This window comes from Rousettus aegyptiacus, unplaced genomic scaffold (genome assembly GCF_014176215.1).
Source record: "Rousettus aegyptiacus isolate mRouAeg1 unplaced genomic scaffold, mRouAeg1.p scaffold_m13_p_4, whole genome shotgun sequence".
Taxonomy (NCBI): domain Eukaryota; kingdom Metazoa; phylum Chordata; class Mammalia; order Chiroptera; family Pteropodidae; genus Rousettus; species Rousettus aegyptiacus.
Window position 1 is genome coordinate 3,761,456 of NW_023416307.1, and position 13,692 is coordinate 3,775,147.

The window sequence follows — 13,692 nt, forward strand, 5'->3', positions numbered from 1 at the left end:
AGTGACTCGGGCGCGGGGCACCGGGACGCCCTAGTCACCGCCATGCTCACCGTCCACACCGACTGGCCAGGCAGGCCCTGCGGCCGCACGTGGAACAGTCCCTGGGCCTGCCGTGCCCCGGGAACTCGACACTCACGCCTCTGACTCAACACAAAGCACAGCAAGCCCGGAGGACCTGCCGCCCAGGCTGCACTGCAGGGGACCCGGCTCCTCCAGCCATCCGCGCCCGCCGAGAAGCGCCCGGGAGGGGCACGGCGGGGCCGGACGGCGGGGACGAGGCCTTCTTCTCCTTCCCAAGGACTTGCTGCCTCAGTTTGGACTCAGGAGTGTCACTCGTTAGGCATTTCAGTGACTAGAGCAGCCCCCGGCCCCGCACTCCAAACATTCCCCAAACCGCCTCTGCTGGCCGTTTCTTCCTTCCATGCAGACTCCCCCCACCCTGGAAACCCCGCGCTTCCCCAGCGGCTGGGGTTCAGCCCCCAGCCCCGCCTCCCCCCTGTGCCCCTCAGTATCCTCAGCCGGAGGAGAATCTCGGACACAGAGGCTCCCTCACTGGGCCGATCGTCGGTCTAACCCCTTAAACGAGTGCCCGACAGCAGGAAGGGGCCCCTGTCAGTTCTGCTGGTGTCCGGATGTCACAGAGACACTCGGGTTCCGAACCCGTGACCTCGAATCCGGCACTTCTGCACCGCGCCCCACCGGCCAGCTCCACCGGACGTCCGAGGACGGACGGCGAGGGGCCGTGCTTCAGTCAGGGGCCGCTTGGAGTCCCGCCCGGGGTTGACGGCCCAAGGGCACGTGAGAGACGACGCTCGCCCCAAACGAGGGGCCCCCTCCCCGCTCCCCGGCCCAGGGCCCCGGGCGAGCACGCTACTCACGCAGGTGGTGTGCGTAGCGGAGGTGGAACACATCGCAGCCGTGCACGTGGTGGTACAGCGTCTTCTCGATCAGGTCCTGCGGCTCGTACCCGGTCAGCTCGGTCACCCTGGGGGAGGACGGGGGCTCCGTGAGTCACACCGCCCTGCACACTGCCTTTCCTTTAAACCAATATTGGTTTTGCCAACTAATCAAGTGCTACAAGGCCGGGGTTGAGGGGAGGGAATGTTGATTTTGGAAACTAAGAATGATCTTTTTTTTTTTTTGCAAGAAGAACGTCTTTGAAGTCCTGCCCAGCGCAAGATGCAGCAGGATTGGGGGAGCGGGCGTGTCCCCTGACCGCCGGCTGGAAGGAGGTTTGGGGCGGCCTGACGTCCTACCCCTCTGCAAGCTTATCTGACGGCCCTGCAGAGCGAACTCAGATGCTGACAGTGGAGGAAAGGTGAGACGGAACCCACTCTGCGGGCGCTTTTGTGAGATAGTCCTGTGTGACACGTTCTAGAAACTACGGTGGCAAAACATGCATAACCTCCGCTTCACCGTTTTAACCATTTTCGGTGCACCATTCGGTGGTAATAGTTCCATTCGCAGCGTTGTAGGAGCATCGCCATGCCTGTTTCCAGAACGTTTTCATCGCCCCAGACGGAAACTCTGTCCCCGTTTAAGCGCTAGCTCCCCGTTCGGCTCCCCCGCCGCCCCGGCGACCCCCTTCCGCTTTCTGTCCCTACGACTTTTCCGTCCCAGACGCTGCGTCTGTGCGGAACGACGCGGCGTCCGTCCTTCCGTGTCTGGCTTCTCGCGCTCGGCAGAGTCGTCGAGGTCCGTCCCCGCTGGCCGCGGTGTGTCTCGACTGTCATTGTGTCTGTGGCGGACGCCATCCCGATGTGCGCGGAAGCCACGTTTTGTCTGTCCGTTCGTCTGATCACGGGCACTCGGGCCGTCCCCACATCTCGGCCGTTGGGTGCATGAGCCTTTACAGCTTTGTCCCTCTCTGGACACTGTTCATTAGTTGGCCTCGGGACGACACACGGCTGAGAGAGTCCTACTGGCGGGAGCTGGGGACGCACGGGAGACGCTTCGGCCTCATATCGGGGGGGGGGGGGGCGGCATGGTTTCGGACCCCATCACACTCCCGGTGCTTGTGTGACGTGACCCCTCTTCATCCTCACTGAGCCCCGAGCACGTTAATTTCCCACTTCACCTCTTTGGACAAAGTGGCTCTTCACGTCCAAGACCACACAGTCACCGGCATTCGCTCGCTCTATCTGCAGGTGGAGACCGTCCATGGCGAGCGTGCTGGGAACCGTGCCCTGGGAGGAGGTGGCCCGAACGTCTTGGTGACAGACAGTTAAGAACAGACGAGAGAGAGGGGACGAGCAGCGAGTCCAGGGGCGGCGTGGCCACAGTCGGAGTCAGCGGGGACAGGGGACGGAGGTCGGCCTGGCCTGGCAGCCCTGTCGTCCAGATCTGAAACGTTAGCTCTACGGTAACCGGGGGAACCCGACCTCGCTCGCGCGCCCCGACTCGCTCCCCTGCCTGCCGAGCTCTGTGCGGGCTGCGGGTCGGGCCGTAAATCTCTGAGCCTCGCATTTCCCTCTGTTTGCTGCACCCGTCTCCACGGTGCTCGTCCGGGGCGGGAAGGAGACGGGACTGGGTGCCGACCAGGGCCTTTCGAGGCTCGGGGGACTCGTCTAAGGGCCACCTAGAACTCCAGGCCCCGCTGGAGTCCAGCCCTGTGTGGCAGGAAAACCGAGCCGTCTAGCTCCCCCGCCAGGAGGCCGGGCATCTCCCCGGCTGGGGATGAAAGAGGCGCCCCAGACTCTCTGGACGAACGGTTTCAGAACAACGGCCCCAAACGTGTAAATGAATCAGAAACACATGTATTAAGTTTCTCATCAAAGTACACATGGCTTTAAAAATTAAAGGGGAAGGGAAGGGGTTGGCAGCACGCCCTCCTGGCTTTTTCCAACCCTCTAGTGTCTGACGACCTGTCAGAGGGATGTGCCAAACCCCAAACATCGCTCAGTTCACCCATCCTTAGCAAAAGCACCAGCTACAGTTTCAAAGTGAAATACCACAAAACCCCGACGAACTAAATTCCAGGTTACGCCGAGTTCAGTCGTGTCTGGGGCTCTGCTGGGTGGGGCCCCCCGGCCCTCGTGACTCGGGGGCTGCTGGGCTTCGGGCCAGCCCCTCACCATGGCTCCGGGGTGTGGAGGTAGGAGCCGCCGTCTCCCACCCCGCCGGCGGCCTGCTGGCCTCCCAGCCCCTCTGTCCTCCAGCTGGGTGGCCTTTCGAAGACCATCGAGCTGCAGCAGACTGAAGACCAGAGCGAGTGTGAAGGCTTCTGCAGGGCATTTCCAGCACCTTCTGGAAGACCGGAGTTCAAAAAAGCCTCAAGACTGTGCTGGAAGCTTCCTGGTACTTAGCAGGAAGAGCTGCAGAGTCTTCTGTGGAAACAGGAAGTCTTCCTCAAGAGCACCCCCTTTCTATTCTACTCACTTCGGGGTACGTCCCTCACACCGTAAAGCAGAGGGACACCTGCCTACGAGGAAGCTGCGTCCAAGCTCCCTACATAGCGAGGGATGGACGTCTCCACCTCGCTCACTCCATTCTCTCTCTGAAGCCAGGTTGACGGAGATTCCCAAGTAGGAGAGGAGAGGACAGTTGGGAGAGGTAGCTCTGGGCACCTTGCCCTCCCGGCTGAGCTCGTGGTCAGAGCCTCCCCCCAGGGAAGGCGACCTATCTGCTCGCGGCCTCAGCCCTGGTGGCCCTCATAGCTCGAATGGCCTCCCGCCAGCCTGCAACACACACTACTCAATGCAGAAGTCTTCGGTTTGTCTGAAAGTCCGCCCAGCTTGTTGGGGATACGAGGCAGAATCCCGACGTCGTGGGCCTTCGAAAGAGGCCACCTTGTGCCCACAACACCTACTCGCAGTCCCTGCTCCAGCGAGATGATGAAAACATAAATAAATAGGATTTTAAGGGATGTATAAGTCACCCTGGTGACTCCTGGGTACTAAGGCGGATACTAATTCTTTCAGTTCATGACTGGGCGTCACTAAATCCCTTTCTAACTCACGTGCTTCGCGTGACTTACTCCTCGTTACCTCTTGGCTTAACAGTGTAGCTTTCAGGGGCCAGTTTCCACCATCGGCACCTTCCTGCAGGTGCCTAACTCACCTGGAATCCAGGAAGATCAGCTTCAGGTCGAGGCTGGCCCTGAACATGAACATGTTGCTGTGCAGCTTGATCTCGGTGATGGCGCTAGGTGGCAGCGACTGGCCCACGGCCACCAGCCCCACGATCTGGTAGCATGAGTCGTACAGCGACATGTCCAGCATGTACTGCCTGATCTTCAGGTAGCCGCTGCAGTGGATGACCTGGGGGAAGCAGAGGGCAGGGTCGGCCACCGGAGGCCCAGGGGTTACGCCGGCGCCCACTCCTCCCGGCTCTGAGCTTGCTCATTTCCTTGAACTTGCTGGACTATCCCCCAGCCCAGCCTCCACTGAGCTGTACAGCCAAACGCCCGATTCACCGCTCAGAAGACAGGAAGCTGCGGTTCTTGCTCACAAACCGCTATCATAACAGAATACGGGGCTGTCTTACCCACTGGCTATGCTCAATTTAAGGCTCTCCAATATGCAACAGAGTTATACATAGTTAACTCATTGCCAAGTTGCAGTTAGATGGCACAGCAAAGGCATTTTGGTGAGCTGACCATTTGTCCCATAATGTTCACTTCAGTAACTGTAAAGCTTATCTTCCAACGGGATTGAACTTGACCTGTTAACTTGACCTTGACATCACTAGACTAGCTTTATCAATCACTCTAGAAAGTTCAAAATTTCTTCAATGGCATCCAAAAAGTTTCATTTTTAATGTATTTTTATCTTATTTTGTTTTATTTCGTTATTTATTTATAATTCAAGATTGGATCCCCCTATAATAAGCAACATGCCAGAATAGCTACATAGAAACATTTCTAATCGTTATAGCCAAAAATCGTGCACTAGAAAACAGAAGGTGTTGAGGCTCAGGACCGGAAGCACTTATACAAGTCACAGTCGGTAAAATCTGGCACGAGTCGCAGGCATGACCTGCTCCTGCATCCTGGGGTGACCAACACCTAAAATCGTAAATGCTCTTTTCAAAAGCATTCTCCCAGGATTCCTGAACGTACTCACAGTCTTCAAATCTTTAAATCTTTCTAGTCTATTCTCCCATTTCACCGACGAGGAAACTGAGGACGAGGCGGGTGACATGTTTTGCTTACGATTCGACGCAATTAATAAGTGGCAAAAACAATTCAAGACCCGCCTCCAGAAGAATGTCTATTGGGTGCAGGATGGTGCTGGGGCGTCCCCACCCCTGGCCTAAAAAGGCTCAGAGGCTGGGACAGCAAATAAGAAATGCATCCTCCGAACTGCGGAACAGAGCAAGGTCAGGTCCCAGGGAAGAGCGCCGCGTGGGACTCAAGGCAGGCGACTGAGCCAGCCGCGGGGGTGGGAGGGAGCGGCCGAGCCGGCCCCGGGGGCCTCCTGGCAGCATGCCCAGGGGCGCGAGACTGCCCAGCGACGTGGCAGGGGACAGAGCCCAGCGGACCCGCATCCCCGAGACGAGGGCCGAGTGGAGGCGGCACGAGGCTGTCCCCTTCCTCTTCGCCACCCTCCCCCCTAGTCTCGCGTGCAGATACCCGGGCCCCGAGGCCCCCATCTGCCTCCAGCTCCAGCATGGGGCGTTACAAGGCGGGAGGAGCAGCAACTGCAGAGCGCTGGGGGTGCGGGAGCCGCTCCAGAGCGGGTCGGATGGGCGGGCGGGCTTGGCGTGCAGCTCCGACTTCGCCAAGCCTGCCCTGCAGTGTGATGTCCAGGCCCAGTACTGCCCGTGGGCTCTGGGAGTGACCTGCTCCTGCACCCTGGGGTGAGCCAAAGCACACGGCCACGTCTGGCAGAGAGATCCAGCCAGGGAGGCGTGAGGGCTGGGCTCCGGGACCCCGGCTGTGCCCCCACGACTGCCTGCCCCCCTGCCGGTCCCTTCTCCCTTCCCGGCTGGTGTCCTGATGACAGAATGAGGCTGATGACACTCCGCTCAAAGGGCTGCAATGGCCGCCAGTTAAATTAGATGGGGCGCAGCAGACGAAGGCTCTGCCGCGCACCCAGGATGGGCCGCGCTGCTGCTACCGGGCACATCACCGTTACCCCTGGATCTGGCTGCGCATTCGGAGGGTAAGAGCGACATTCCTGAGCTGACTGCTCACTGCCGGCCCAGGATCCTGACCTGGAATACGGGTCTCCGTGACTCCAGGGGCGGCTGACCTGTGCGCAGAGGAAAACCTACGGGTGCCAAGGTCAGGTGCTACCCTCAGCCACGTTTATTCCTGTCTCGTGGGACGAATACGGGCCTCCTGGAAGATGCCAGCTCCCACACCTGTCTCTTAGCAGCCACGAGCAGAGTCCCTAGAAAGTGCTACGCTGGGCAGAACGAGACGCGTGGGTCCCTGTGCCCCGTCTGCAGAGGCTGTGTGTGGGGTGAGCTGTGCAGCAGGGGGGACCCAGCCCGCCTCTCCCCTCCCCCCGCCTGCCGCGCCCCCTCCTACCTTGTATCCACTGCAGGTCAGGCCCGCGTTTCTCTTCGCCAAGACACACTTCATTCGAAGGAAGAAGGACCTCTCTATCTCATACTCTGAAAGCAGGGGCGAGGTTCAGTCAGCCAGCTGTCCCACGATGCTGCCCCCATTTTTATCCCAACAATATCAATAAACCCCCCCGAGACCAGATCCCGCGGCCAGCGGCGGCCTCCCCGCAGCCCAGGTCCTGACCCGGGGCGCTTCCGCCTGTGGCCCCGCCTGGGTGCGGTGGGGAGGGGAGGCTGCCACACCCTCCAGAGGAAAGTGGCCCCGAAACACTGCGAGTACTTGGGAGACGCCACCCTGGGGCCAAGTCAGGACTGCATGTGCAGTGGGCCCAGTGGCCCCGTGGCGGTGGCCACAGAGAGGCCTGGCGCCAGGAGAATGGCCTTGACCAGCCCTGGAGCGGACGCCTTGGCTCGCCAGGAGGACCCTGAAGCGTCTGACCTCCCACAGGGTGGCAGATACCAAGGAGAGGTCACATGCGTGACCCCTTTCCCCGGCAGAGGGAGCCGGCCCCAGGGGGCCTCCTGCCCAGGGCACGAGACTGCCCAGCAACGTGGAAGGGGGATGGAGCCCAACAGGCCCGCTCCGCCTGGACGGACCACGCCCTCCTCTCTCGAGAGCTGTCCCTGCCCCGCTCTCTCTTTTTCTGGGGTGCCAAATCCTTTCTTTGGTTCCTCTTGCAGGCCTCACACGCTCGCTGCAAAGGCAAACGAGTCCCCTAAGGAAACACCCTCTGCTTTAGTGACGCCAGCTCTCTGGGGCACAAGTGGCAAAGTGTCTGTGCCCCAGATAAGGGAGAGGTCGCTCTACGCTAAATAAACGGCCATTTGGCGGTGGTTAAAAAATTAATTTCTAAAGAAAGGTGACCACCAGGACTGGAAGCACGGCCTCCCGCCCCTCCCTGGGGGCACCGCCTGGTGGGGGTGAGGGGGTTGCCTCGGATGCCCCTTCTGCCCTGGCTGGGGAGGCTGCTGCCTTCACCCACAAACCTCGGCAGCGGGCTGGGTGCCTTTTGACGTGCCTGCCTGTCTGCACCAGTTCCAGATAAGCATGCTCAGGTCTAAGGAATGTCACCCAGAAACCAACGGACAAGTTTTGGGGAGAGCCCATGTCTCACTCAACTGCCATAAAACAACAGGGCCGGTTCCAACGCAGAGAACCAGCCCTGCGGATGAGAAGTCAGAGAGAAACTGGGCCCCCAGGAACCTCAAACGTGTTCTTGGCTGGCTGCAAGAGTGACCAGTGGCCACCCCGCCACCCCTGGACCTTTTGCTCCTCCTCCTGCACACTTGCTGCACCTCAGACGTGAGCCCCACGGAAATGAGGGCAGGGGGTGGGGGGTGGTGAGAGTCCCAAGATTCATTTGCTGTCACTTTCTGAACACCTCTTTAACTCTATGCCATGGACGGGTAGAAAGATGCCAGGGCTAGTAGGAGAAAGCCCGCTCCTATACAATTTTTTAAAACAGAAACAACGCAATGTTCCGAGGAATTCTCTTTGCCCAGCGTTAAACAACCCCACCGTGAAAGAATTAGATTCAAGCGAGACGTTCTCTCCTGGCCCTCATTCTGTTAGAATCGACGTCTTCGACGTCTTTTGTCCCACTAGGGAATTTTGGCCACGTTGGGATGCCGTCGTCCAAAGCAGACAAGGGACCCTTGGTCAACATGCCGGTTGGTCTCCTTGACCTGACAGAGGGGGTTACAGGGCCAGGCCTCCGGGAATAAGTCTGGGTCTTCCGAGTGTGCGGCACGATGGTCATTTAAGGAGCTATTCGTGTAAAGACGTGCTTCGCATCCTGCACTGAGCAGTCACGCCACGTCTGTCCGAACACAATGCTTCCCGCAGCAGGGACCCGATCGACAGGTGTTAAATGACAGGATGGGACTGTTGGAGGAGGGTCTTGTCCCCAGATGGAGCCAGGCCAGGGAGATGACCTGGCTCCATCTAACCAGGGCTTCTTAGCCAATCTGTGCCAGGGCACAAAACCTACAGATCCCCACGCAGAATAACGTTTTTGAAAGTACATAAAACAAACTATCTAAGACTACAAACAGATGCATTACAAATGTATCGAAAACGTTGTCAAAATATTAAAACAAGTGGTGACGTGGTTACACATGTTCTTTTTAACATATTAAATAATGAGATCTAGTAGATTTCATAACTCGAATTTCGAGTTAGTGAAGGTATTAGTGACAGTGCCCGGCTTATTGTTTACAACCTATAAACAGAGAAAATGCTAAATTTTCACTAGAGGATGAAATGCAATTTCCCCCCTGCAGTTTCGCATACCCCAAGTTCTGTTCTTGGACCCTTTGGTTAAGGAGCCCAGGTCTAACCATCAGCAAAACAGAGAGGCGACCAAGGAATCGGAAAAGATGCTTGCAAACAACGCCTCCAATGAGGGGCTAATGGCCAAAACACATAAAAGACTCATGCAGCTGAAGAACAAAACAAACAGATAAGCCAAGCAAAAAATGGGCAGAGAACCTGAACAGACATTTCTCCCAAGAAAACATACAAAACAGCCAACAGATATATTAAAAAGATGCTCGACTTTACCAGCTATTAGAGAGATGCACATCAAAACCACGGTGAGATACCACCTCACACCTGTTGGAAGGGCTGCCATTAACAGGACAAGTAACAACAAGTGTTAGAGAGGTTATGGGGAAGAAGGAACCGTCACACACTGCTGGTGGAAATGTCAACTGGTACAGCCACTGCGGAAAGCAGTGTGGAGGTTCTTTAAAACATTAAGACTAGAACTATCATATGACCTGGCAATCCCTCTTCTGGGTATCCACCCGCCAAGATTGAAAACACTTATTCGTAAAGATACACGCACCCCGATGTTTACTGCAGCCCTATTCACAGTGGCCCAGACATGAAAACGACCGAGCGCCCTTCGATAGATGATTGGGTAGAGAAGACGTGGCCCATATATACAATGGAAAATCACTCGGCCATACGCAAAGATGAAATACTGCCATTTGTGACAACACGGATGGATCTTGAGAACATCACGCCAAGCAAAATAAATCTGATGGAAAAAGTCGAAAACCACGTGGTTTCACGCATATATGGGATTTAAAACTGAAAGCAACAAACGAACAAGACAAACGAACAAAAACACAGGGACTCGGACAACAGTTTAACAGGGACCAGAGGGCAAGGGAGGAGGGGGGAGGCAGATAAGGGTACACGGGGTCAAATACATGGCGACAGAAGGAGATTTGACTTTGGGTGGTGAGCATGCGGCGCAATAAATACACACATGACGTACTATTGAATCGTGCACTTTGTGACCTATGTAATTTTGTTAACCAATGTCACCCCAATAAATTTAATAAAAAAAAAAAAAAAGTCCGAGCCTAGACCTGCGTCACCGAAACACCAAACCAAGAGCGCATCGGGGAGGAGCCTCTGAGCACTTATCCCCCACCCAGCACCCATCGCAGCCTCCCGCACCCGACGGGGTCAACAGAATAGCTTTGAAGGACGGGCGTTGGGTGTTCGCGTGGGGCCCTGGCTGGGCAGCCCTCGTCACACTTCCCATTGGCAGTGTGGGAGGCGACACCCTTGGGTCACGTGTGAGAGCATCGCCTCGTTTCCGTTCCGCTTTCTTTTCGACTGGGGGAAACAAATACCTTGGAGCAGGTGATGGTGGAGCGGCTGGTGGGCCGTGAGGACGGCCGTCATCTCGTCGTGGTCGGAGGGGTGGATGTACTCGTAGATGCTGTTGCCTGTGAGCTCCACCTGCCACGGAAGGGAAGGGAGAGGGGTCAGGAAGCCTTCCCGGGTTCCCGGGGAGCGGGGCAGTGTCACAGGGAGGCACCCGCCAGGAACAGGACTTCCATCTCCGCTGACAACGGCACCTTCTCCAAGCGCAAAAACGTGTGTCTTTCCTCGAACGGCACCCTGACCCGTCTCTCTCACTTTCCAGCAAGGCCAGAGAGCGAGGGTCAGTCCTGGGCTGGAAAGTGAAGGATGGCGGAGGTGGGTGACCCTATGGCCTGGGCAGTGTCCTGCGCACAGGAGACACACTGTGAGGCCCGCGCTCCATGCCACCGGAGCGTACTGGCCGGGAGGCCAGCCACCACACCCAGAGAGTGGTGCCTGGGATGGCCTCGTGTGCTCAGAGGCCGGGAGGCCGGGGCCACGGGCTCCGCTGGGCTCCACTGCACTCAGGAACAACTTGCAGGCCATAAGGGCCCTTCCCCCTGGCAGCCCTGCCTCTCAGGCACTGCCCCGCCTCTTCCACGTGGCCACGATGCGTCTCTGGCCTTCCTAGTCCCCGGTGGCTGTGCTGAGCCCATGGCTCCCGCCCATGGGTGCAGGGGAATGGCTGTGTGACCTGACAGGCTGCGGCTCACACCAGAGAGCAACGTGACCCTGCGTTCAGACACCACCTACTTCCAGGCACACCTCACAAAGGACACCTCAACAGGCCCAGAGGCCACATCCCCACTGGACAGGACTCTGCTTTGCAGGGGCAGAGGCTTGGGCCAGGCTCTGAGAAGACACAGTCATTATGATTATGATCTTTGCACACAGGTCCCAGAGATTCAGTTCCTCCCCTCGAGAAGTTTTCTATGTTCCCCAAACACAAATGCCATGACACGGAATGAGACAGTCTCAAGACCTGGTCCCCCTCACTCATCTTGAGAAGGGCAATGATATAGAATGTTCTAGAAACCACCACCATCAGAGAGCAGCCTTCTGAGCAGAGGTTGGTGGATCCTATTTTAGAGCTGAAGATATTGAATCACCCAGGATTGATAAAGGGGCCTCCCCAAGGCAGGAATGGCACTTCTATCATGGCCAGAAGGAACCCCAACAGCCCAGCATAGGAAGAAACTCGAAGGGCAGGACACTCTGCCTTGGGCAGCGGAGAACCTCGGGCGGGGCTGCAGAACTCTGGCTCAGCCCTGCCCCAGCCCTGCCCCGAGGGCAGAGGGCAAGCTAAGGAGCAGAGGCAGGCTGGTCCCTAACCACCCCCTTGTTATTTTTAAGTGTGTCACAGCGGGAGATTCGTTAGGAGGCTCACTGCTCTCAGTCAGAGCAGAGAGGATGTGATCTCCAGTACCGGGCAGCCCTGACCTTGCCAGCTCACGCAACAGGACGACCTGGCCAGAGGGTTTAATGGAGAATTCCTCCACTGTTTCAAATTAGCATCAAGGCCATCGGCTCTTTGCTTGGGATCAAGGGGCCATGCAGAGGTGAAGGAGTTTATCCTACTCGCTCTTCAGAGCCAGTTCTTCCAACTCGTTAAGATGGATGAGTTGCCTTTTTAGCCAGAACGAATAACATTTCTGGCCTGCTAAGTAATCTTGTCCCTCAAAACAGCGTTCACTGTTCTATTTTCTGCATTATTCATAGAGTATCTCTCTCTAATCGTATGCAAACAGCACAGTGAAGAGAATCCTGTTACAGAAATGCCCTCAACCCACCTCCCAAGCCTGGCACTAGAAAGCCAGGCACTCTTCTAATGACCCAGATGGATTTTTGCCTAGGTAAAAAACTTATTACAAGATTCCATTAAAAAAAAAATAAGCAACAAAAACTAAACATTCTCTTTCAAGTCATTGCTGCTAATCCTTACAAAGTTTAAACAAAACCAGCAACATTTAAGTCAGCCATTTGGGACAGGATAATTTCTTTTTTTTTTCTTGAGGGCGGCCAAACAGATTCCTTATGAAGCTCTGTCAGGTGGAGAGTGACAAAGGCTGGTAAACACGGGAGCTATTTTTTTAAATTGATTCACAATTTCAATGACTTATTTTAAAAATGAAAAATAACAAAACAGAGTTTTTATGTGTGTTGGCTTATCATTGCTTCCTCAACATAATTTTTAGGGAAAATAGATCATTCTGATTTGCTTCAAGTTCTTATTTAAAAAAAAAAAAATTAACCGATGTCTTTTTAGAGAAATAGCTTCATATACTTGCGAACAGACTTACATCTGTTCTTATAGGGATTCCATTTGCGTCGTAATCCCAGAGTAGCTTCATCTGTTTTCAAAGATCCTATTTTCATCTCGTGTGTTCAAGAGTGAAGGTCCATGAATCACAGCCTTGATTTTCTGAATCTTTAGGTTAATTATAAAACTCAAAGGCCGTCTAGGAAGTAAAGTAGTCTTCAAACAACAGAAATGTTTTTAAAGAACACATTTTGGAATGATAAAACAGTGCTGACCTTGACTCAAAATTATGGTTGACATGGTGTTTCCTGTATTTACATATCTATGCGTGCTTTTGAATGCTGAAAGAACTGTGGCTACCTCAACAAAAAATTATGGTCGTGGCTCTAAAACTCCTCGGGTCTCATACATCATCAGCCTTATTAAAACAGGCCCTCAATGTGATATTTTAGTATTAGTGAAACCCTGGTAACTACAAAATGAATTGCTTTCCTACTAAGAGCGTTTTTATGTTTTTCTGAATAGTTTTTCTTCCTGCCAAGAAAACTACTCAGGATAAATACAGCACTAAATGAATACATTCTGGGTCAGAAGTGGGGGGAGTCACCCAGTGCTCTGCAAACGCACATTACTCTGCTTGGGGTGTGTTTTGCTGACTATGGTAAATTAAGCATTTTAAAATAAGATGGTTTGGGTTTCAGGGTTCGTGTTATGTCAACAAACATGAAACGCTGTCCTTTCTCTTTATTTCAAAAGTGAAAGGATTAGGTCTTAGGGCCGCAAACAACACCATGTCGTTTTACAGTCATGCTTCCTGCCGTCATCTCCAGGATGCGTTTTCCCTTCCCTGTCTCGCGACAAGCTGTTTCGTACGTGTCCATATTCATTGGAAGATGTGTATGAGTTACCTAGATGCTATGCAATGTATGCAACTTTGGTTAAGGAAATCTGAACCACAAGGATACTCAAAAATATCTTAGGAACGACCCAGCAGGTATAGAGAGCTTCGTTCCTCTTCAAATGTAAGTTAAATTATGTTAACCAAAAAACCATGAAAATAAATCATTTAGTAAACTCGCACGGATAAAGAGTGCTTCCCCAACGCTCCCTCTTCCAAATAGAAATTTGTCTATATGAATTATTATGTATTATGGACATGTGTATACAACAAACGAAATTTTCAAGCCAGACACGTGACTCTATTGCTCCACAATATTGAACTGTGGGCTGAGACAACTTGCATTTTGTGGTCGTC

The 13,692-nt window shown here is 54.6% G+C and overlaps 1 protein-coding gene across 1 annotated transcript in view; it reads right to left on the reverse strand.

Annotated features, from left to right (window-relative positions):
* SIM2 (SIM bHLH transcription factor 2) overlaps positions 1 to 13,692 on the reverse strand; it is a 43,041-nt gene that overhangs the window by 12,935 nt on the left and 16,414 nt on the right. Inside the window, exons 4-7 of the mRNA XM_036219742.1 lie at positions 10,165 to 10,273; positions 6,476 to 6,561; positions 4,060 to 4,259; positions 879 to 985 (exon numbers count right to left, since the gene is read on the reverse strand). Coding sequence (XP_036075635.1) covers positions 879 to 985; positions 4,060 to 4,259; positions 6,476 to 6,561; positions 10,165 to 10,273 — 502 coding nt within the window. The remainder of the gene's footprint in view (positions 1 to 878; positions 986 to 4,059; positions 4,260 to 6,475; positions 6,562 to 10,164; positions 10,274 to 13,692) is intronic.